The 26,305-nt window shown below is 36.0% G+C and overlaps 1 protein-coding gene across 1 annotated transcript in view; it reads left to right on the forward strand.

Moving 5' to 3' along the window:
- Positions 1-1,477: 1,477 nt before the first annotated feature.
- LOC103513447 overlaps positions 1,478-26,305 on the forward strand; it is a 33,907-nt gene continuing 9,079 nt past the window's right edge. Inside the window, exon 1 of the mRNA XM_026826635.1 lies at positions 1,478-1,646. Coding sequence (XP_026682436.1) covers positions 1,595-1,646 — 52 coding nt within the window. The 5' untranslated portion in view covers positions 1,478-1,594. The remainder of the gene's footprint in view (positions 1,647-26,305) is intronic.

Raw genomic sequence — 26,305 nt, forward strand, 5'->3', positions numbered from 1 at the left:
TCCGGGTTAATATAAATTCCGTTTTAAGAAGATACAAACTTGTAGCTATTTGCTGGATTAACTAACATTTTCATACGAACTGACCAATAAATACGTACATAGTACTAAATAATACTAACTTACTAAGTAATTTTGTGCACAACTGTGATGTAGTCGTACCTATAGTCAGTGCTAAAGCAAAACCTCGTATCTTGGCTTCATGTTCGTTTTCACAGCTCCAACAGTAGCTTTGAACTTTAGAGCCCACGCAGGAAAAGTGGTTAGAGGTCCAATCAGCCCAAAGTTCAATTCCTCTTTGTGTGTTGAACTTTTTTGTCAAATGGCATCAAAATCGGATGGGCGGTTCGAAAGTTATGCTGAAACAAACATACACACGAACAAAAGAAAAATCGTCAAGCAGCCAGTGGCGATAGCATGTTGAACGCCTTGAAAGCTCCTCCATGGATCCACTGAAGTTAAGCAACGTTCTGCGTGGTTAGCAATTATGCAGTGGCGTTAAACTTCTATCAAAATGGTCGAGCTATAACTTGCGATTCACTTCGTTCGGTCAAAGATAGTATAGGACTCCCATGAGAGTCAGCTCCCATGGCGTAGTGGTCACTGCGCTCGCCTTGCACGCGGGAGACCCGGGTTCGATTCCCGGCGGGGTCAAGAAATTTGTATCATGCAAATGATTGATTCCGTGACTGGCTGTTGCGGGGCCCACTCAGCCTCGTGAGGAAAATGAGTAGCTATGACATGTAAATGCGCATAGCGACCGGTGCCAGCATGGTAGGTAAACATTGAATTTTAGGATTATTGAGATATTGGGAAAATCCTACAAATGCTGCAGTGAGCACCAAAGTTGTGACATAATAACACAAAAAAACTGCATTTACATTACAAAATAAAGCAAAAAAAAAAAGTATGCTTCGACACAGACCCTTAAAGTCAAAATTAGCAGATGTTTCATAAATAGAAACTAATATAAAAAAAAGTTGTAAATATTGGGAGGTAGTATCCTCAACATAAAGCAGAAAGAAGTGTACAAAGAGGAAAGAAAATGAAAATCTAGGCTTAAATAAATACACACAAAGAGGGCAGGTATAAGGAGACAAGAAATCTGCATTTGTTAAATTTCTATTATAGCTAACCCTAAAGTTCTAATGTTGGCCCATTTCTCGTGTTTCAGAAAGCGGACTGCACGACGATATCGTTTGGTCCTGCATTGGCTCCGTGCTGAAAGAGTTCCAGTACAATTTGGACTCGTACAGTCTCCTCTACATTATCATGAAGCATCTCACTTGTGACGTGGAGCAAATCTGTGATATGATCCGCTCGGGTTTTCTCAAATTAAATTGAGGATAAAATTCCATACCTCGGCTGGGATTGAACCCACGCCCTCCTGTTTACCAGGCGAGCGCCTTGACCACTACACCACCGAGGTATATTATTTGTTAAATTTCTATTATAGCTAACCCTAAAGTTCTAATGTTGGCCCATTTCTCGTGTTTCAGAAAGCGGACTGCACGACGATATCGTTTGGTCCTGCATTGGCTCCGTGCTGAAAGAGTTCCAGTACAATTTGGACTCGTACAGTCTCCTCTACATTATCATGAAGCATCTCACTTGTGACGTGGAGCAAATCTGTGATATGATCCGCTCGGGTAAGACAGTCATGTAATCTTCAGATAGATCCCCCCTCCCTTAGTGAAGTTACAAACAGGAGTGTTAGTAGTGTCATGGTGGGTTTCACCAATGACTTAATGAGAGCTGTCACTATCTTCAGACAGATCCCTGCTCCCTTAGTGAAGTTATAAACAGGAGTGTTAGTAGTGTCATGGTGGGTTTCACCAATGACTTAATGAGAGCTGTCACCAATCGGAAATTTTTTAATGATTCAAAAAGGAGTCTTTAATGATCCAAAAGGAGTTTTAAATTATGGAAAAATTAGTTTTTAACGATCCAAAAAGGAGGAGTTTTTAAAAACTCCTTTTTGGATTATTAAAAACTCCTTTTCGGATTCTTGAAAATTCTCCCATTAATGAAATCTCTTGTTAAGTCATTGATGAAATCCACCATAAATGGAGTAGTTTAGAATTTAATTGTGCCACTGAGATGAGACTCCAAAGTCCGTTTGTAGTGACCGGTAGATCCCAGATCCCCCCTCCCTTAGTGAAGTTACAAACAGGAGTGTTAGTAGTGTCATGGTGGGTTTCACCAATGACTTAATGAGAGCTGTCACCTTGTATTCTAACCTGCATTTTCCCACCTTTCCAGTACTTACTGACTTCTACTTCCGCGTCCATGAGATAGGATATCTAACGCCCAGAAACATCTGAGCTTCTTTTCATGTCCTTTTAGCTTAACTCCACATACACAAAAAGCCCAATCTGAGGCTTAGGTGTAGGGGCTAGACAGCCCCTAAAGGATGGGTTAAGCTTCTACGAATCTCTCATGTCCTTTTGCCAGTGATATAATAATAATAGTGCTTATTTATACTGCTCGCATGGGACTGAAGAGTCCCGTTACTCCAGCAGTAGGCTACTACTATTATTGTGGTCAAATTCTCAAATTAAATTGAGGATAAAATTCCATACCTCGGCTGGGATTGAACGCTAGACGGTTGGAATCAAATTGGGGATGGTTTACAAGTTATTATAAAGGTGTACATTAAATTTCAACATTTACGAGTACCTAATTGATTTGACTAATCTATCAGATCTGTTTACCCACCCTTTAGAGCCCTCTCGAACTTACCCAATTTTGTTCTTTTTCTTCCCCTCTGTTTTAGGTATAGGTTGAAGGTACGTTACATCGAATTTTAATCAATATTTTTTCCCTTTTTTACTTACCTTGTTTAATATTTCTTACATTATCTTAATTTTTAATGCATTGTTGCAAGTAAGGCCATTTATCAATTCACCAAACTACTAGCTAATTTTTTTGTTGAAATTTGAAAAATCTGCTAACAATTTTGATTCCTGAAATAAAATGAAAATATCCCAAATTAATTTTTCCCAATGAAAATTAATTTGAAAATAAAATATCTACCCGTATCCAAATGGCAAGAAGAAATCATCAAAATAACGAAGAAAACTGATCAGGAGTCTCCAGCAAATCATCGGAAAGTTTAAAGAAGTTGAGAATTAATTTGAAAATAAAATATCTACCCGTATACAAATGGCAAGAAGAAATCATCAAAATAACGAAGAAAACTGATCAGGAGTCTCCAGCAAATCATCGGAAAGTTTAAAGAAGTTGAGAAGAGGATTTGAAAGAAGAGAACAAAGAAATACTCGTCCCAAAGTCTGACATTCAATTCAAGAAATACAGTCACACTCATTTTGGTATGAAATATGGGAAACTGCTTCAGAAGGATACTCTTCAAACTCTTCATTTCAATTGGATCTGCTCTTTCGGAGGGAACAAAAAGGTAAGTTAGGTATCCTCATGGAAGTCTGGACGGAACATATCTACCTGTTGGGAAGGAGGCGATCAACCCAAAATGAAGAAAAATTTACCAACAAGAAACCTGAAGAGAAAAATCAAAAATAAACTCGAGAAAAACTTGGAAATTTAAGCCTACATGAAACAATCACAATTATATGAGTAGGTATACATAAAAAGAAGAAATCTTGTTATTTACCTCCCAAGGATTGAGAAGATTACGTTCGTATGTACATCAGTCATAAACAGCTGACATTTTAGGTAAATCAAACAAATCTTGGACAGCCAAAGTGTTAAGAATCAGGAAGGATACTTTCACAAAGTAACAAATCATATTGCCAAAGGAAATGGAAATGTTCATATCTCTACCAAATCTATGTAACAATATTACAGTATTACTATTGCAGATACCTATATATGGCGCCTATGACAGGAACTCACACTTGATCTTCAACAGCTGTTATTGAGCTTTCTTGGCAATCTTTTCGAATAGCTTGCGATATACAAGTTGTAAAAAATATTCCACTGAACTTTGTCTACGTTCTGCTGCTTGGTTTTAACAATATCAAACATCTCTAATAGAACACGTAGGTACGAGTACAGAGCACATATATATCCTAGAAATGTTAATGAAGATTTAACAAGCATTTCTAGCAGTAAACAACCTGTCGTTTGTCGAAATGACAAGAATTGTCATTATTTGTCAAAGAGCCTCTACTTTGAATAGCAACCATTACCTACAGAATTATCCGTCACAACCCCATACGCCATACGACTCTTTATCAAGGAGATCTAGATTGAAGCCAACCGAGACAACTTCATCGATTGCAGAAATACCCTGGGATATTGTAGGTGTTCTGAAAAAAAAAAAAAAAAAAAAAAAAAAAAAAAAAAAACAAAAACACTTGTAAACCGTTGAAAGAAACAAAATAAACGCCAACAAAGTGTTATGTTGAACGAGTGTAATAACTCAGACACATGGCAAAAATGTACATCATAATAACAAAGATCATAAAGCTGAAGTGCAACATTAAACTATTAATAAAACGACATGCCAAATTCAAGCCAAAGATAGTTTGCGTTCTAGGTACTCTGCTCTATCCAAAAAACCAGCCAACATACACTCAATGGACAAACATTACGACAATCTGTATTAAGTTGATATATTGAAAATGAAAAATTGCTGAAAGTAAGTGAATGTGTTAAACCTACAAGATCTCACAGAAGTGTCAAATGGATATCAAGAAATAAAGAATATTTATGCAAGAGACGTGGAATTGTCACACACATTTAAATCAAAAGTGGTGAAATATGAATATCCATCGTAAATAAAATTATGAAGATAAATTAATTTGAAAATTAATTCACCCAGCTGACCAATTATAGTCCCTTTAATTTGTCTTCCCTTTCATATCAGATTATTTTCTCCACATTCTCATAATCTCGTACCTGTAAAGGTTTGTCCAAACATAGTCTACCGACCGTCCATCGACGAGGTGAATCTATGTTGTCGAGGCAGTGTAGACGGTTCAGTTGATGTCGATCGACGGCCATTCGACTGTGTGGACACATCTTAAGAAACGTTTACTTTCAGCACCTCACTCTTAATCCTACAGAATATCACTTACAGTGCTATATCTCCAATAAACTTCTCCTTTCTTCCTAATGTGATCTGTGACCATGGGTTTTAAGAATCTCCATCTGTACACCTCTCGGTAAAGTGTGTGGTAATTGGTCAGCATTTGTGTTGGTAACTTTGGTGTCTGCACCAAAAAGTTGGTAATCTAAAGGTCTGTGAACCATTAGTTAAAGTAATGAATTTATTATTCTTATTATTAGTATAAAGATTTAATTTAAAGAGTTGGTAATTATCCAATAATATTGCATTTTTGTATGCGGTCTAAATTCATGTCGTCTTTGGTTTGCAATTCGAGTACTTATGCCTCTTTGGTATTGGTAATCAGTTAATCACTTATGAGAAAACGATCTAATTTTTTGCTAATTTAAACTAGGAAACTTCCTTTACTTTATTCTTAAATCATTTGATTTCCAAAAAAGGCGTGAGTCTGTGAATTTGCTGATGGTTTAAAATTTGATTGAAAATTTGACCAGACAATAGAGTCAAATTGATCAGGGCGCTCGTTGTTCGAAAATGCCTTAAGTATTAACATCCACTAGTTGTAACTTTTCACTTAGGTAGGTAGGATTTTTTTTTTATTTTATTTTATTCTTCAGAACAATTCAATCTCGAGCTCAATAAACTTTGAGCTGAATCCTCCTCGTCTAAAACTTTAGCAAAATAGCTCAAGTTTGTGTCGACTGAGGAGGGAACAGCTCAGGTCCAACACAATAAATAACATAGGTATAAATGTTTAATTCAAAGTTACATTTACATACCTACCAATGAGATAGAAGAACCTGAGTTGATTAAAAAAAAGAGTTATAAAAATGGTCTTCAAGTTAGAATGGCTTGCAAAAGTATGACAAGGTACCACCCCCTAGCTACCATTCCAAGAGATTGTACCTTTTCTCATTCTCTTCGCTTCTTGTCAATGTCAAGAGAGAAAATAAAACACTAAAAGATTGACTTTAATACTCTTTTACAATATGTTAAAAGATATTAAAAAATATATAAGAATGATTATTAAAAAAACGTAATGAATATGTCAAAGCCATGGTAAAATATGAGTTTAAATCACAATAGGTGTACACTGTACAACGTTGGTATTTCTCGTACCTAATAATGCTTTGTCCATGTTACGAGTATATCTGCCTATATACGTATGTGTTATGCTATGTGTATGTAAAAACCAATACAAATGATATTTAAATAAAAAAATTAAGTGCCGAAGATCTAATAATCACTGTTCTTTGGTATTTTTGTTGTTGGTAAAATTCAGTCCATAAAGTTGGTAATTGATTATGTTTACTAAAAAGTATCTACACGTAGGTACCTACTATGAAAATCATTTACTCTAGAAATTGGATATTTAGGTAGGCACATAGTTTAGAATGTTTAGATAATGGACAAAAGTAAGTGCTTAGTAGAAAAGCTGTGTATTTCTGAGAGTAGCAAAAAAGTCAAAGGTATATGTGCCGAAGATCTAATAACCACTGTTCTTTGGTATTTTTGTTGTTGGTAAAATTCAGGCCATAAAGTTGGTAATTGAGTAGGTATGTTTACTAAAAAGTATCCTACACGTATATACTATGAAAATCATTTACCTACTCTAGAAATTGGATATTTAGGTAGGCACATATAGTTTAGAATGTTTAGATAATGGACAAAAGTAAGTGCTTAGTAGAAAAGCTGTGTATTTCTGAGAGTAGCAAAAAAGTCAAAGGTATGAACCCTCCTCGTCTAAAACTTTAGCAAAATAGCTCAAGTTTGTGTCGACTGAGGAGGGAACAGCTCAGGTCCAACACAATAAACAACATAGGTATAAATGTTTAATTCAAAGTTACATTTACATACCTACCAATGAGATAGAAGAACCTGAGTTGATAAAAAAAAGAGTTATAAAAATGGTCTTCAAGTTAGAATGGCTTGCAAAAGTAGGGGGTGGTACCTAGCTACCATTCCAAGAGATTGAACCTTTTCTCATTCTCTTCGCTTCTTGTCAATGTCAAGAGAGAAAATAAAACACTAAAAGATTGACTTTAATACTCTTTTACAATATGTTAAAAGATATTAAAAAATATCATAAGAATGATTATTAAAAAAACGTAATGAATATGTCAAAGCCATGGTAAAATATGAGTTTAAATCACAATAGGTGTACACTGTACAACGTTGGTATTTCTCGTACCTAATAATGCTTTGTCCATGTTACGAGTATATCTGCCTATATACGTATGTGTTATGTTATGTTAGGGTTATGTAAAAACCAATACAAATGATATTTAAATAAAATGATTAAGTGCCGAAGATCTAATAACCACTGTTCTTTGGTATTTTTGTTGTTGGTAAAATTCAGTCCATAAAGTTGGTAATTGAGTAGGTATGTTTACTAAAAAGTATCCTACACGTACTATGAAAATCATTTACTCTAGAAATTGGATATTTAGGTAGGCACATATAGTTTAGAATGTTTAGATACCTAATGGACAAAAGTAAGTGCTTAGTAGAAAAGCTGTGTATTTCTGAGAGTAGCAAAAAAGTCAAAGGTAGATGAGATAATTTTATGGCGTTATGTACAACTTATTACATTTTGGTAAGTATTGGTAAAAAAAACTTATTATGTTGGTAATTTAAAAATACTTTGATTTTGGTAATTTGTTGGTACCCAAGTAAATTCCTAAATCATTTTCCTTTCCTTAAACAGTTTCATGAATCTCCTTGATCCTTTCCTCCTTGCCTTCATTATCCAAACTATGTATTATTGATACTGTCATCCATTTTTATTTTTTCATCATTTCTTATGTATCGTTCATTCTTTCTTTCATAATTTTCTTTGTTTTGTTTTCAATTCGTTTTCCGTTCTTAAATAACATTTATCCCTCCTTTACTTTCATTCTTTTTCTCTTCTCATCGTCATTTATTCTTTCCTGATTCTTGTCTATTGTTTGCGTCATTTTTTGTCCTCCCTGTTTTCTTTTCAATCATTCTTCACACTTTGACAGTATCATTCACATTCATATTGTGTTATTGTGTATCATTCATCCGAGTTGCAGTTTCTGAACATTTGCATGGCTCAAAAGTCAAACTCCCAACATGCGATTTGAGGTAAGTGGCAAATCTTTTTCTAGTCTACTTTTTAACTTTCTTCTACTTTTTTGTTAATCAATACCTACCCATGTAACCAAGAACTGCAAAATTGTAATACTTTTTTTTTCGTTAGTTAGATAATAAATTTGCTGGTATGCTAGTAAGTTGCATATGGGGAATCATTCACATTTCCTGTCAGAATTATGATCAGACCTGACATGGTTCTAAAATTTTAAATTCACAGTCTACCTACGTGTGGTCTGTTTAATCTTATAGGTACAGGTCCCTCTCTGGTCCTTCATTCCCGGTTATTAATAGGGTACCAAGGGGTTTGAGACCAAAAGAGCCAAGAAAGGTAATCACATTTGGTTGTGCTGACATTTACGACAAAATATATAGATAAATTTCATATTTTATATTTTGTCATTATGTTTTTTTACGACACTTTACAGAGAAGTGGTATAAAAGATCCGTGTGCATGTTTGATTTACCCTGATTTATCACAATTCCAAGGCTGGTGACTCTATAGAATTTGTTATTAAAGATGCTGTCATAAATAAGATTCATATAGGTCATATTACATTATGTATTGTAAATACTTAATATGTATGGGACACCTTCTCTATACCCGACTGAGTGGTATGGTCATATTATGATAAATGAACTGCCTCTTGGTTTTCTACAAGAAGATAAAGTTCATATCAAACAGTATACCTACAAAATAAGTCTAGTAGTTGATTTAATGTTGCTATTAATATTAAATGAGCACAAACACAAACACCTTTGAGATTCTTCTTCCAAAGGTGAATTCTTTAGAGATCAGTACATAGTTTTGAAGGAAAACTCAGTTTAACTATGGGTCCAACAAAACTTAGATAATTATTAGAAACTTTTGTCCACCAATGAACAATCTGTTTTCTCAGGATTACGTTTTTTTCTCCGTCATTTGATTTGGAATATCTTCCTTTTTAATTCAGTTTAAACTAGAATAATATTTTGATTGTGGTCCAGATCGGAGATCGGTACTTTACATATCTAATTATTAATTATATTATAGTGCTCTATCCTATGGAGTGAAGTTGATCTCTTGAGTGTCTCAGATAGGTGCATCCTGTAGAAAGCCATAAAACCCATGTTAGGTACGTATGACTTCAAAGCTAGAAGACTAGATAGAGATATACAAGTACCTTTTATCTGATATTTTTTTTCTCTCTGTGTCTATTTTTATAATTTTTTATAGTTTAAGTTGTTTCTCTGTATTTAATAGCTTACTTTAGACAGATAGAAAACTGCAAAATGGTAGGTGGTTTCATAAAACTTTATAATAGTTGCAGAAAAAAGCAATGCATTATTAGATACTTTTAAAGGTTTTATTTTTTTAATATTGTAATAAAATGGTGAGTTTAAGTTTCAATGTCAAATGAATAATTAAACTTGGGAACTGCACAACTGCAGGGTACAATAAAAAAATAAATTAAACTGCATGTAATGAAACTCTCAGTGCACTTTATATGATGCACAAGAAACTGATTAGCACCATATTCCTTTAACTTTAGCACAAATCTATTTATTATGGTACCTGCACTTCAATGAAATATTGTTGAAGAAGGATTTACCTAACAATTTGTGATGTAGTCGTACCTATAGTCAGTGCTAAAGCAAAACCTCGTATCTTGGCTTCATGTTCGTTTTCACAGCTCCAACAGTAGCTTTGAACTTTAGAGCCCACGCAGGAAAAGTGGTTAGAGGTCCAATCAGCCCAAAGTTCAATTCCTCTTTGTGTGTTGAACTTTTTTGTCAAATGGCATCAAAATCGGATGGGCGGTTCGAAAGTTATGCTGAAACAAACATACACACGAACAAAAGAAAAATCGTCAAGCAGCCAGTGGCGATAGCATGTTGAACGCCTTGAAAGCTCCTCCATGGATCCACTGAAGTTAAGCAGCGTTGTGCGTGGTTAGCAATTATGCAGTGGCGTTAAACTTCTATCAAAATGGTCGAGCTATAACTTGCAATTCACTTCGTTCGGTCAAAGATAGTATAGTACTCCCATGAGAGTCAGCTCCCATGGCGTAGTGGTCACTGCGCTCGCCTTGCACGCGGGAGACCCGGGTTCGATTCCCGGCGGGGTCATAACAATTTTCCTAGCCAGGATTATCAGACATACTAAGGCGAGTATGGAACTGGGAAGGTACATAGGTAGGTAGGTAGGAAATTCCTAAATCATTTTCCTTTCCTTAAAGCCTTAAACAGTTTCATGAATCTCCTTGATCATTTCCTTCTTGCCTTCATTATCCAAACTATCTTTGATTCTGTCATCCATTTTTATTTTTTCATCATTTCTTATGTATCGTTCATTCTTTCTTTCATAATCTTCTTTGTTTTGTTTTCAATTCGTTTTCCGTTCTTACAATAACATTTATCCCTCCTTTACTTTCATTCTTTTTCTCTTTCATCGTCATTTATTCTTTCCTGATTCTTGTCTATTGTTTGCGTCATTTTTTGTCCTCCCTGTTTTCTTTTCAATCATTCTTCACACTTTGACAGTATCATTCACATTCATATTGTGTATCATTCATCCGAGTTGCAGTTTCTGAACATTTGCATGGCTCAAAAGTCAAACTCCCAACATGCGATTTGAGGTAAGTGGCTGTATCATTCATCCGAGTTGCAGTTTCTGAACATTTGCATGGCTCAAAAGTCAAACTCCCAACATGCGAATTGAGGTAAGTGGCAAATCTTTTTCTATCTAAAAATGTCTACTTTTTGTCTTTTTAACTTTCTTCTACTTTTTCGTTAATCAATACTTACCTACCTATGTAAACCTATGTAACCAAGAACTGCAAAATTGTAATACTTTATTTTTTCGCTAGTTTGCTAGTATGCTAGTAAGTTGCATATGGGGAATCATTCACATTTCCTGTCAGAATTATGATCAGACCTGACATGGTTCTAAAATTTTGAATTTAGACCACACTACGCCACTGTTAGTTAGATATTAAATTTGCTGGTATGCTAGTAAGTTGCATATGGGGAATCATTCACATTTCCTGTCAGAATTATGATCAGACCTGACATGGTTCTAAAGTCTACTTTTTAACTTTCTTCTACTTTTTTGTTAATCAATACCTACCCATGTAACCAAGAACTGCAAAATTGTAATACTTTTTTTTTCGTTAGTTAGATAATAAATTTGCTGGTATGCTAGTAAGTTGCATATGGGGAATCATTCACATTTCCTGTCAGAATTATGATCAGACCTGACATGGTTCTAAAATTTTAAATTCACAGTCTACCTACGTGTGGTCTGTTTAATCTTATAGGTACAGGTCCCTCTCTGGTCCTTCATTCTCGGCTATTAGTAGGGTACCAAGGGGTTTGAGTCTTTGAGACCAAAAGAGCCAAGAAAGGTAATCACATTTGGTTGTGCTGACATTTACGACAAAATATATAAATTTCATATATATTTTATAATAGGGTACCAAGGGGTTTGAGACCAAAAGAGCCAAGAAAGGTAATCACATTTGGTTGTGCTGACATTTACGACAAAATATATAAATTTCATATTTTATATTTTGTCATTATGTTTTTTTACGACACTTTACAGAGAAATGGTATAAAAGATCCGTGTGCATGTTTGGATAAATTTCATATTTTATATTTTGTCATTATGTTTTTTTACGACACTTTACAGAGAAATGGTATAAAAGATCCGTGTGCATGTTTGATTCGTTCACACGATAACAACCTCCAATCTAACCAGGCTAACACGAAAAGACTATTCTATGTATAAATTCTAACCAGGCTAACACGAAAAGACTATTCTATGTATAAATTCAGAGCTAGAGGTGAAGTGTCATTCCGCCACGACAGTGGTTAAGTCTTGCTTGGTAATCAGGAGGACGTGGGTTCAATCCAAGCCGAGGTATGGAATTTTACTCTCAAAATTGTTTAACAATTTCACTACAATAATATTAGTAGCAGGGACTCTTTGAACTTTGAAGTCTTTAGACCCAAGAGTGTTTCATGGGCGTTTTTCTTTCGCCGCAATGAAACTACTACATTAGACTCGTTGGACTGGCAGCGGGTGTGGTGGCGCCGTTACATCCAAACTAGTCCAAAGAGAAATTTCGTATGATGACTAGTAGGGTACCAAGGGGTTTGAGACCAAAAGAGCCAAGAAAGGTAATCACATTTGGTTGTGCTGACATTTACGACAAAACATATAAATTTCATATTTTATATTTTGTCATTATGTTTTTTTACGACACTTTACAGAGAAGTGGTATAAAAGATCCGTGTGCATGTTTGATTTACCCTGATTTATCACAATTCCAAGACTGGTGCTGTCATAAATAAGATTCATATAGGTCATATTACATTACCTATGTATTGTAAATACCTACTTAATATGTATTGGACACCTTCTCTATACCCGACTGAGTGGTATGGTCATATTGTGATAAATGAACTGCCTCTTGGTTTTCTACAAGAAGATAAAGTTCATATCAAACAGTATACAAAATGAATCCCTGATTATGGATGTAAGACGGTGTGGGCGGGAATACCTAATACAAAAGCTGTACAGGGGCGACAGTTTTAAGAAGGAAAATCGCTGGTGACTCTATAGAATTTGTTATTAAAGATGCTGTCATAAATAAGATTCATATAGGTCATATTACATTATGTATTGTATTGTAAATACTTAATATTATGTATGGGACACCTTCTCTATACCCGACTGAGTGGTATGGTCATATTATGATAAATGAACTGCCTCTTGGTTTTCTACAAGAAGATAAAGTTCATATCAAACAGTATACCTACAAAATAAGTCTAGTAGTTGATTTAATGTTGCTATTAATATTAAATGAGCACAAACACAAACACCTTTGAGATTCTTCTTCCAAAGGTGAATTCTTTAGAGATCAGTACCTACATAGTTTTGAACGAAAACTCAGTTTAACTATGGGTCAAACAAAACTTAGATAATTATTAGAAACTTTTGTCCAATGAACAATCTGTTTTCTCAGGATTACGTTTTTTTCTCCGTCATTTGATTTGAAATATCTTTTAAATTCAGTTTAACTAGAATAATATTTTGATTGTGGTCCAATGAGCACAAACACAAACACCTTTGAGATTCTTCTTCCAAAGGTGAATTCTTTAGAGATCAGTACATAGTTTTGAAGGAAAACTCAGTTTAACTATGGGTCCAACAAAACTTAGATAATTATTAGAAACTTTTGTCCACCAATGAACAATCTGTTTTCTCAGGATTACGTTTTTTTCTCCGTCATTTGATTTGGAATATCTTCCTTTTTAATTCAGTTTAAACTAGAATAATATTTTGATTGTGGTCCAGATCGGAGATCGGTACTTTACATATCTAATTATTAATTATATTATAGTGCTCTATCCTATGGAGTGAAGTTGATCTCTTGAGTGTCTCAGATAGGTGCATCCTGTAGAAAGCCATAAAACCGTTGGGAAACGGAAACAGCAGAAAACACTACTTTTAATCCGAAAACACTTTTGACACGAATCCCGGATTATGGATGTAAGACGGTGTGGGCGGGAATACAAAAGCTGTACAGGGGCGACAGTTTTAAGAAGGAAAATCCGTACCACCTATTGCTGGGACCATCTCTTCAGCAACCCATCATTCGAATCCCTGATTATGGATGTAAGACGGTGTGGGCAGGAATACCTAATACAAAAGCTGTACAGGGGCGACAGTTTTAAGAAGGAAAATCCGTTCTACCTATTCCTGGGACCATCTCTTCAGCAACCCATCATTTCATTTCTGCTGATGGGGATGCTGTTGTCATCTCTTTTCGTTGGCAAGTGATTAAATGTTTTATTTGGGATCTATAGGTGGGATTTGGGGAATAATTACCTAGGTGGCGTAGCGGTCAAGACGCTCGCCTGGTGAACAGGAGGGCGTGGGTTCGATCCCAGCAGAGGCATGGAATTTTATCCTCATTAATTTGAGAATTCGACCACAGAATAATGGAGCTCTAAGGGTTAGGTGGTAGAGAATACCTCTGGCGTTTACCTCGCTTAGTGGTTACCTTCCACTCAAGAGTCTATTATTCATAATTATAGGGTACAGATATAGCTATATAGGTACCTATCACCGAATGTTTCTTCATTAGGGCTCCGAAGCGGAAGGCTTGTCTAGCCCAATCTACATATATCGGGAAGCTCGATTAAATACCTACATATTGTACAAATATGTGGTCGTGTCAGTCGACCGTGGATCGATGCTCTTATATATGTGGACACTGCTTTGTAGACTTACTTTTACAGCTCACATACTGATACAATGGACTACAACTTACGGATACAATAGACTTACTGCAGTTTAGAGTATTGAACTACAATGGACTACAGCTACATTGAACTACATTTGAATCCCCCCCCCACTCATGCCTCATGGTGAGTGCATAAAAAGTTTCGCTTGTTAATCTCGTTCAGACTAGTAAGTTTAGTGGCAATCAATCTAAAGATTCTAAACCTGTAAGGAGCACCACTGAAGTCTGAAGATAACCTAAACTGTTTCAATCTACTTATTAGTAGATAGTTTACTATTACTACCTAACCTACGATTCTATTGGTATAATATAGGTATAGGACTATATAGAGGATATACTCGAAGGAAGTTATTTGTGCAAAAGACAGAAACAATAGGGTATTAAAATTATACCTAAGTAGGTTGATATTCATCAAACAAATTTGACGGAAATACTTGTACCTACCAATGTAATGTATATTGTAATAGGAAGTTATTTGTGCAAAAGACAGAAACAGAAGCAATAAGGTATTAAAATTATACCTAAGTAGGTTGATATTCATCAAACAAATTTGACGGAAATACTTGTACCTACCAATGTAATGTATATTGTAACGCTGTTACAAGGTATTGATACTTTATGTGGTCCAAAAGACCGGTCTGATCCCAAGCAATCATGATATTCTTTCTTAAGTCTTTCTTAAAAAGATGGGATAGGTATCTTACTTATGTGGTCCAAAAGACCGGTCTGATCCCAAGCAATCATGATATTCTTTCTTAAGTCTTTCTTAAAAAGATGGGATATCTTTTTATCTAAAACTATTAGATTGCTTTTAATCTTGAACCATCCCTTAGCACCATGTCCAATAATGTTTCCATAGCTCTTGAATTACTATTGAAGATTACTATTAAAACTACGGTAAAGTGTAAAGGTTTGTCCAAACATAGTCTACCGACCGTCCATCGACGAGGTGAATCTATGTTGTCGAGGCAGTGTGGACGGTTCAGTCGATGTCGATCAACGGCCATTCGACTGTGTGGACACATCTTAAGAAACGTTTACTTTCATCACCTCAACTCTTAATCCTACAGAATATCACTTACAGTGCTATATCTCCACTAAACTTCCCTTTCTTCCTAATGTGATCTGTAACCATGGGTTATAAGAATCTCCATCTGTACACCTCTCGGTAAAGTGTGTGGTAATTGGTCAGCATGTACCTGTAAAGGTGTGTCCAAACATAGTCTACCGACCGTCGATCGACGAGGTGAATCTATGTTGTCGAGGCAGTGTAGACGGTTCAGTTGATGTCGATCGACGGCCATTCGACTGTGTGGACACATCTTAAGAAACGTTTACTTTCAGCACCTCACTCTTAATCCTACAGAATATCACTTACAGTGCTATATCTCCAATAAACTTCTCCTTTCTAACCATGGGTTATAAGAATCTCCATCTGTACACCTCTCGGTAAAGTGTGTGGTAATTGGTCAGCATCTAATGTGATCTGTAACCATGGGTTATAAGAATCTCCATCTGTACACCTCTCGGTAAAGTGTGTGGTAATTGGTCAGCATTTGTGTTGGTAACTTTGGTGTCTCCACCAAAAAGTTGGTAATCTAAAGGTCTGTGAACCATTAGTTAAAGTAATGAATTTATTATTCTTATTATTAGTATAAAGATTTAATTTGAGAAGTAATGCCTTGCACTGTAGAAAATGTAGAGGTGCTTGTAGATTATTTTATACTTTTATAGTATTGTGTGGATTGTGTGGTTCTGACTTGAAGCCTCAAAATTCTCAGTGAGGCCGAAAAATGAGAAAGCACCTGCCTACTCCAATTTCCATACAAAATTATCACTATCCTTTTATTTTTTATTATTATTCATAATGTTATTTCGCTAAGCAGGGACGGATAGGACCTAAAAGACAAGTTGATATTTCAATCCGTATAGTCCCTCCGGTCAGGGCCTTAAACCTGCTAGGTCAAACACTGTGACTCTGTTCGCCATCTGCAAGAGTAAAGTTCTGTCTCCGAGTTGGGTATCACATTTCTCGCGTCGGTCTTATCTCTCTTATATGTATTAATTTACTTATCAGATTGTCTGTGTGTTCTAAGTGCCATGTACGTTTCCATACAGTGTGTCTGAAAAGTTGGGAAACAAAACCCATGTTAGGTACGTATGACTTCAAAGCTAGAAGACTAGATAGAGATATACGAGTACCTTTTATCTGATATTTTTTTTCTCTCTCTGTCTATTTTTATAATTTTTTATAGTTTAAGTTGTTTCTCTGTATTTAATAGCTTACTTTAGACAGATAGAAAACTGCAAAATGGTAGGTGGTTTCATAAAACTTTATAATAGTTGCAGAAAAAAGCAATGCATTATTAGATACTTTTAAAGGTTTTATTTTTTTAATATTGTAATAAAATGGTGAGTTTAAGTTTCAATGTCAAATGAATAATTAAACTTGGGAACTGCACAACTGCAGGGTACAATAAAAAAATAAATTAAACTGCATGTAATGAAACTTGGGAAACGGAAACAGCAGAAAACACTACTTTTAATCCGAAAACACTTTTGACACGAATCCCTGATTATGGATGTAAGACGGTGTGGGCGGGAATACCTAATACAAAAGCTGTACAGGGGCGACAGTTTTAAGAAGGAAAATCAAACTTTAGCACAAATCTATTTATTATGGTATACCTGCACTTCAATGAAATATTGTTGAAGAAGGATTTACCTAACAATTTTTCCCCCCACTCATGCCTCATGGTGAGTGCATAAAAAGTTTCGCCTGTTAATCTCGTTCAGACTAGTAAGTTTAGTGGCAATCAATCTAAAGATTCTAAACCTGTAAGGAGCACCACTGAAGTCTGAAGATAAATACGCAGGCCTGCATCCAGGATTTTAACAGGGGAGCATGAATGCATGAATCCACACCCAATACGGTCAGAGTGCCCTCGCCCCACCTCTCCCTTATTGGTTATCTCTGGTTTATGGGTCATAATGTAATGAAACTCTCAGTGCACTTTATATGATGCACAAGAAACTGATTAGCACCATATTCCTTTAACTTTAGCACAAATCTATTTATTATGGTACCTGCACTTCAATGAAATATTGTTGAAGAAGGATTTACCTAACAATTTCTCTGGTTTAGGGGTCATAATCATAAGTCCATAACTATGGCTATGGAATTTTGACGGATCCTTCCGTCTTTGCTTTCTGCTCTTCACTACTGCACTCCACTCTGTTAGACCAGCCAATCACTATCAAGTAGACCTGACAGGTACGGCTAAAATGGTCCGAATGTCAGGCCTACCTGATAACAGCTTGTGTACCTGGTTGAAAATTGAAGTTCTAACATTGGGTACTTACGAGTATATCTACCTAGTTCACATTACTTCTGTAATGGTATATGCCCTATGTCAGCATAGGACTGAAAAGTCCCTTTATGTACTTCTTCTTTTTCTTCGCCTTCTCCGGAGTACAGACGGGGTCGGCGTTTTTCTCAACCAGCCCTAACTAGGGTGATTTCTTTGGACATTGGACTGACATTTGGTTTTGGCTACAAACTTTACGCGTGGATGCCTTTCGCACTCAACCTTTGCTATTTTTTTAGCAAAGGAAGAAAAGTCCCTTTACTCTCGCAGTCTAAACAATTAGGTATACATATCTAATTCAATGACATAACACATCATTTACGTATGTACTTGAGGACATAAACACTTTGCTTTATCTCAAGAGTCTACAGCTGAACAAGAATCAAGAGCTATGGATTAGCGCCCCTTATCTGCGCCTATTTTTGTGATAGCAACAATTTAAACGAGTAGGTAATATGTATATATGTATTTTTTTATATATATATATGGGTAATACCTACGAGTACTTATACTACTTATCCCTTTCGAATCTTTCGATAAAATGGTATACCTATAGTACATAGAAAATGGTTTATAGACTGATATATAGTAGGTACATATATACGTAATACGAGTATATAATTATGTACACCCTAGTTCACAAAGGGTACCTATACAAATGATATTTTTTGCGAAATCGAGTTATGTGTTAAAATGGGTTCCATAAAAGGTTTATAAACACGGAGCACAAACGATACCTCGGTATACCTAGGTATCTAAAGAAGGGCGAAATTCAGAAAGAAGTCAAGTGAAACCATTTACCTATTGGTGGAGATGCCAAGATCCCTTTCTTTTTTCAAATTTTGAAAAGATAGCATCAGATCAGTCAGATCTATGTATCTATGTATGGTCTTCAAGATGTTACCTACTTTTTTATACATTTTATATAAAAACTATTCCAAGATTTTTTTATAGTTCTGTTGTATTTAGCGTCAAAACGTGCCAATCTTGCCAAGATGTGGGGGAAATTTTATATTTCCTCGTAAAAATTACTCATTTTTCTAACCTTGGTAGACTTCTAATCCCTAAGGATTTGTACTAATCTTAATATTTGGACAATCACAATCACAGACATGTGTGTGGTTGATGATTGCTTGGAGTTTTCAATAGATGTAATCAGAACAGACAGACTAATAGTTGAATGGACGTTATGGACGTACATTGTTGAACACTAGTCAATCAAAATCAACTCCAGTGGTGTAGTGGTGGACTCTGGATTTGGAGGTTGGTGGTTCGAGTCCAAGTCAAGTTATAATATTTTAGCTTAGAGTATTAAGCGGTGCTTGGAGTTTTCAATAGATATAATCAGAACAGACAGACTAATAGTTGAATGGACGTTATGGACGTACCTACATTGTTGAACAAAATCAACACCAGTGGTGTAGTGGTGGACTCTGGATTTGGAGGTTGGTGGTTCGAGTCCAAGTCAAGTTATAATATTTTAGCTTAGAGTATTAAGCGCTGCTTGGAGTTTTCAATAGATATAATCAGAACAGACAGACTAATAGTTGAATGGACATTATGGACGTACATTGTTGAACAAAATCAACACCAGTGGTGTAGTGCTGGACTCTTGATTTGGAGGTTGGTGGTTCGAGTCCAAGTCAAGTTATAATATTTTAGCTTAGAGTATTAAGCGGGGAACGATATTTGTGACAAGCATTTACGTATGATTATTTTTGCTGACAGACATACAGACGGACCAATGGCTGAAACTTTGGATTTAGGATCTGGGGACCTTAAAATGTGTTGGGGCACTAAAAACTGACCATCGAAAATTTTGACCGAATACATTACCGACCTTACTTATTATACCTAGGATAAGGAAAGTAAGAAATAAGTAGGTAGGTATTTCAATTCAATAAAAGCCGTTAATTTTTATCGGGCCTTTTTCTCATTTTTATCAGATCTTTTTTTCTCAACAACAAAATGTTTTTCTCACTTCTTGACGCAACTTTATGATAAGTGTTTATGAGAGAGTTGCTAGTATAATAAGTAAGGAAAGTAAGAAATAAGTAGGTAGGTATTTCAATTCAATAAAAGCCGTTAATTTTTATCGGGCCTTTTTTTTTCAATTTTATCAGATCTTTTTTTCTCAACAACAAAATGTTTTTCTCACTTCTTGACGCAACTTTATGATAAGTGTTTATGAGAGAGTTGCTAAGGTAATTTGTGTCGAAGAGTCATCTCTTGTTTACATAACATTATTATAATTAACACGCTGACAAACCATACTCCATGTGTTATGTGCCCACAGTGGGTTCCGTCACAAGTAGACCATTTTCACTTTTTGAAAAGCGAAGAAGTATTTTCGTTTTCCATACAACCCAATAGGAAAGTTACCGAGTCTTCATTCTAGTATTGGACGATTGGACCATTTCCCTCATTTTATTCCAAGAAGTTTGATAGAGAGTACTGAAACAGCGGAGGTCTTATCGCCCTGGATTCGAAAAGAGAGGGAGGACAGGATAGGAGAAATGGTCGGTCCGAGAACAAACCTTATCTGTAAAGTTCACCCCGGGCGGGAATCGAATCCGCGACCTAGAGCTTACAAGGCAGACGAGTACGCTCTGCCGGCTGCCCTCCAATCTAACTAGGCTAACACGAAGAGACTATTCTATGTATAAATTCAGATCTAGAGGTGAAGTGACATTCCGCCACGACAGTGGTTAAGTCTTGCCTGGTAATTAGGAGGACGTGGGTTCAATCCAAGCCGAGGTATGGAATTTTACTCTCAAAATTGTTTAACAATTTCACTACAATAATATGAGTAGCAGCAAACGAGTACGCGCTAACCTTGTTGTACCATGAGTTTAACAAATAGAAATACCTAATGTAATGCCGACTAGCTCACGAGACTCTTGTAACCCAAGACAACAATACTGAGTAGCAGAGACTCTTTGAAGTCTTTAGGCCCAAGAGTGTTTCATGAGCGTGTTTCTTTCGCCGCAATGAAACTATACTACATTAGACTCGTTGGACTGGCAGCGGGTGTGGTGGCGCCGTTACATCCAAACTAGTCCAAACTTTGAAGTCTTTAGACCCAAGAGTGTTTCATGGGCGTTTTTCTTTCGCCGCAATGAAACTATACTACATTAGACTCGTTGGACTGGCAGCGGGTGTGGTGGCGCCGTTACATCCAAACTAGTCCAAAGAGAAATTTCGTATGATGATTGATGACTAAAAAAAAAGTCACATAATAAAATACGTCTGCATTGTGACGGAGCCGAAGTGCATGCAGAACATTTCATGTTTTTTGGCAACACTGGGGTTGCATTGTGCACAATCAACTGCATTCACAACCGCTGCGAATTATTCGCGAATAAAATTCAGCAATTTATAAAACTCCTCGTGTAAGCATGTAAGCGCGACACGAGAAGAGTGATCTGTTGTGAAAACGATTGTAGATTGGAAAAGTAATGCCTTGCACTGTAGAAAATGTAGAGGTGGTTGTAGATTATTTTATACTTTTATAGTATTGTGTGGAACGTGTGGTTCTGACTTGAAGCCTCAAAATTCTCAGTGAGGCCGAAAAATGAGAAAGCACCTTCCTACTCCAATTTCTATACAAAATTATCACTATTCTTTTATTTTTTATTCATTTCATGGTTTTTGGCAACACTGGGGTTGCATTGTGCACAATCAACTGCATTCACAACCGCTGCGAATAATTCGCGAATAAAATTCAGCAATTTATAAAACTCCGCGTGTTGCATGTAAACGCGACATGAGAAGAGTGATCTGTTGTAGAAACGATTGTAGATTTGAAAAGTAATGCCTTGCACTGCAGAAAATGTAGAGGTGATTGTAGATTATTTTATACTTTTATATATAATAGTAGTGTGGAATGTGTGGTTCTGACTTGAAGCCTAAAAATCCTAGTGGGGCCGAAAAATGAGAAAGCACCTTCCTACTCCAATTTCCATACAAAATTATCACTATCCTTTTATTTTTTATTATTATTCATAATGTTATTTCGCTAAGCAGGGACGGATAGCTTTGTACTCATATTATTTCCCCAAATTTAGTTGTAGGTACTTTCCTTTGGGAATTTCCCCTCCTTTGAAGCTCGTTTCCCCTCTTATGGCATGATACCGCCAGTAGTAAACCATAGGAAATCCAAGCTTGCACGCCATCGGAATCGGTTCCGCTTTCGAAAGGAAAATAAAACTTTTCATTCGAATTTTGAACCCACTATAGGAGAGTTTCACGTTAGTTCGGGTCCACCCTGTATACGTAAATTTTAAATTAAATTATACACCGAGGTAAATAACTCATGCATACAAGATTATACAAGGCAATTAATAATTATGTTAGATGGAAAGTTAGATGCGTGTGCACTGTACTCACTTTTACCGTTTGCCATTTCCCGGAGGTCGGTAGAGAAAAAGAAAGTATGATACCTACAAAAGTAGCCTCCGTGGCCTAGTGGGTATCACAAAAAGCCGAGATGCTTTTGTCTATTTAAAAGGAATGGAGGAGTTGCAATTGGGAAAATATTATCAATAAAAGGTCGATTCTTACGTAAAAAGTTGTGAAAAATACAAACCAAACCTGAAGTCAAAACTCCGAAAAAGTAACCTTAAAAGGTCGAAAATTCAATTTTTAATTGCCGTTCAGATTTCATATCAAAATGCGCAGAAACGCTTGCGCACAAACTACGTAAAAAGTTGTGAAAAATTCAAACCTGAGGTCAAAACTCCGAAAAAGTAACCTTAAAAGGTCGAAAATTCAATTTTTAATTGCCTTTCAGATTTCATATCAAAATGCGCAGAAACGCTTGCGCACAAACAAACGAAGCGAGAGTCATGAATTGTGACGTCATCGCCTACGGGAGCGTATGCCGTGACGTCAAACTTCACGATTTACCGGTATTTTTTAAATCGATTTATCTCGGTATCTAGAAGTCGTAGAAGAAAAAGAAAAATTCAGTTGGTCCTCATTTTTCCTGTTCTATGACTTTGAAACATCACCCAAGTAAGCGCAACTGATCTATTAAGTAGCTACAAAAGTTGTGAAAAGGCTCGGCTTTACCACAAAGAATTCATGATTTGATTTTTGTATATTAACGGTCAAAGTTCAAATCTTCAAATTAAAAGTTTTATTATTATTTAACCTGGGACCTCCGGTATACAAACCTAGTCTACATTGTAAATATTTTGTTCTCCCCCCCCCGTCAGATCTCGAAGGTGATTCTGTCCAAGGGCTGGCGATGTCTGGACTGTACTGTGTGCGAGGGATGCGCCCAGCGACATGACGAGGGCCGGCTCATTCTATGCGACGAATGCGACATCTCCTATCATATCTACTGCACGGATCCGCCCCTGGACCACATCCCGCGCGGCACGTGGAAATGCAAGTGGTGTGCTCAGTGCCTCACGTGTGGGGCTACAGGTAATCTCCCCCTGTCCTATCCACCCCTGATAATACATTGCATGTAGGCTATCATATCTACTGTACGGATCCGCCCCTGGACCATATAATATTCGTTCAGGATAAAATCCGCCCCAAGAGACTTACAACTTACAAGGCAGACGCCGCTACCCTCCAAGCTAACTAGGTACCCTCCTAGTTCGACAGCCTAAATAAAGCACTAATCTAAATCTAAGCACTAACCTATATTACCGCTCTCTGAGTGCATTTTGATTTGTCCGGACCAGAAATAGTTCTTTGTTTCAACTTGGTTCACTATTCATATTGGACCGCAGAAAAAACTCGCACCTAAACCAGGGTAAACCAGAAATTCGGATAGCCGAAAGAAATTTGAAGTTCTAACATTGGGTACTTATATCTACCTAGTTCATTACTTCTGTAATGGTATAATGGAACAGAATATGCCCTACTTATACTGTCAGCATAGGACTGAAAAGTCCCTATGTTATGCACTTCTCCTTTTTCTTCGCCTTCTCCCGAGTACAGACGGGGTCGGCGTTTAGTAGGTTAACCACCATTATTGATCGTAATTCTAAATACTCGATTATCTGTGAGTAAGTAGTAAGACCTACATTGATACTCAATTATTAATGATGATTATTAAATTACAATAGCTATTTATAATTTTATTGTTTAAGATAATCATTACCATCTAATGGACTTGGAAAAAGGAAAATTAATGTCTATTTTATGTCTTGCTAATAACCGTGGCTCTTTTTAGCCATGCGTGTTTGGAAAATTTCATCTAATGGACTTGGAAAAAGGAAAATTAATGTCTATTTTATGTCTTGCTAATAACCGTGGCTCTTTTTAGCCATGCGTCCAAGCTTAAGAAAGAATATCATGATTGCTAATAACCGTGGCTCTTTTTAGCCATGCGTGTTTGGAAAATTTCATTGCATTCTCTTACATTATCTTCCATGAAAATAGATTGTAGCCATGCGTGTTTGGAAAATTTCATTGCATTCTCTTACATTATCTTCCATGAAAATAGATTGTTAGATGCATCTTTATTTGATTTTTTTACTATGCTAGTAGCCTTCAAAATGATTTTTAAATAGTTTTCCGATGACTTGGTAGGAAATTTACGACTTAGCCATGTTCACACGTGGAGCATACGGGTAATGGATTATGCCAAACAGTTTTGTGATCGTCAAAAACCGATCATTAGGTACCACAAGTAGTTATACATTCAGTGTGTTTCTAGCTCCTACCTCTGAAGGTAAAAAAAACTTCTGGAGGTAGGAGCTAGAAACACTTCTAAAGGTAGGAGCTAGAAATCGAAATTTTAAGAATAAAGTGTAAAGTGCACTTGGCATCTCCACTAAGTTTACCCATAGTTCTTTCGAATTTTTTAAATAGTTTTCCGATGACTTGGTTAGAAATTTACGACTTAGCTTAGCCATGTTCACACGTGGAACATACGGGTAATGGATTATGCCAAACAGTTTTGTGAATGTCAAGAAAAACCGATCATTAGGTACCACAATTAGGTATACATTCAGTGTGTTTCTAGCTCCTACCTCCAGAGGTAGGAGCTAAAAAAACTTCTGGAGGTAGGAGCTAGAAATCGAAATTTTGAGAATAAAGTGTAAAGTGCACTTGGCATCTCCACTAAGTTTACCCATAGTTCTTTCGAATTATTGAAAAGTTCAAAAATAACAATAGAGAGGTAAAAAAACTTCTGGAGGTAGGAGCTAGAAACACTTCTGGAGGTAGGAGCTAGAAATCGAAATTTCAAGAATAAAGTGTAAAGTGCACTTGGCATCTCCACTAAGTTTACCCATATTTCTTTCGAATTATTGAAAAGTTCAAAAATAACAATAGATAGGATGAAATTTCCAAACAGATTGTGTAAAAGAAGGGCGAAATTCAGAAAGAAGTCAAGTGAAACCATTTACCTATTGGTGGAGATGCCAAGATCCCTTTCTTTTTTCAAATTTTGAGAAGGGCGAAATTCAGAAAGAAGTCAAGTGAAACCATTTATCTAATGGTGGAGATGCCAAGATCCCTTTCTTTTTTCCAATTTTGAAAAGATAGCATCAGATCAGTCAAACCTATGTACCTATATGTATGGTCTTCAAGTTATTACCTACTTTTTTTTTATACATTTTATATAAAAACTATTCCAAGATTTTTTTATAGTTGTATTTAGCGTCAAAACGTGCCAATCAGTACTGGATGTGGGGGAGACATATACAGGCTCTACAGTCTACAGCTGAACAAGAATCAAGAGCTATGGATTAGCGCCCCTTATCTGCGGGCCTATATTAATTTGTGATAGCAACAATTTAAACGAGTAGGTAATACCTACGAGTACTTATACTACTTATCCCTTTCGAATCTTTCGATAAAATGGTATAAAGTACGTAGAAAATGGTTCATAGACTGATATATAGTACATATACGTACGAGTATATAATTATGTACACCCTAGTTCACAAAGGGTACCTACAAGTGATATTTTTTGCGGAATCGAGTTATGTGTTAAAATGGGTTCCATAAAAGGTTTATAAACACGGAGCACAAACGATACCTCGTAAAAATGATACCTCGGTATACCTAGGTATCATTTTTATAAACACGGAGATTTGTGATAGCAACAATTTAAACGAGTAGGTAATATGTATATAGGTATGTATTTTTTTTATATATATGGGTAATACCTACGAGTACTTATACTACTTATCCCTTTCGAATCTTTCGATAAAATGGTATATATGTAGTACATAGAAAATGGTTTATAGACTGATATATAGTACATATACGTACGCGTATATATAATTATGTACACCCTAGTTCACAAAGGGTATCTACAAGTGATATTTTTTGCGAAATCGAGTTATGTCTTAAAATGGGTTCCATAAAAGGTTTATAAACACGGAGCACAAACGATACCTCGTAAAAGTGATACCTCGGTATACCTATTAGGTATCATTTTTATAAACACGGAGCACAAACACGGAGTTTACAAACCTTTCATTAACCCATTTTAACACATAACTCGATTT

Source organism: Diaphorina citri, unplaced genomic scaffold (assembly GCF_000475195.1).
Source record: "Diaphorina citri unplaced genomic scaffold, Diaci psyllid genome assembly version 1.1 scaffold970, whole genome shotgun sequence".
NCBI classification, from domain to species: Eukaryota; Metazoa; Arthropoda; class Insecta; order Hemiptera; family Psyllidae; genus Diaphorina; species Diaphorina citri.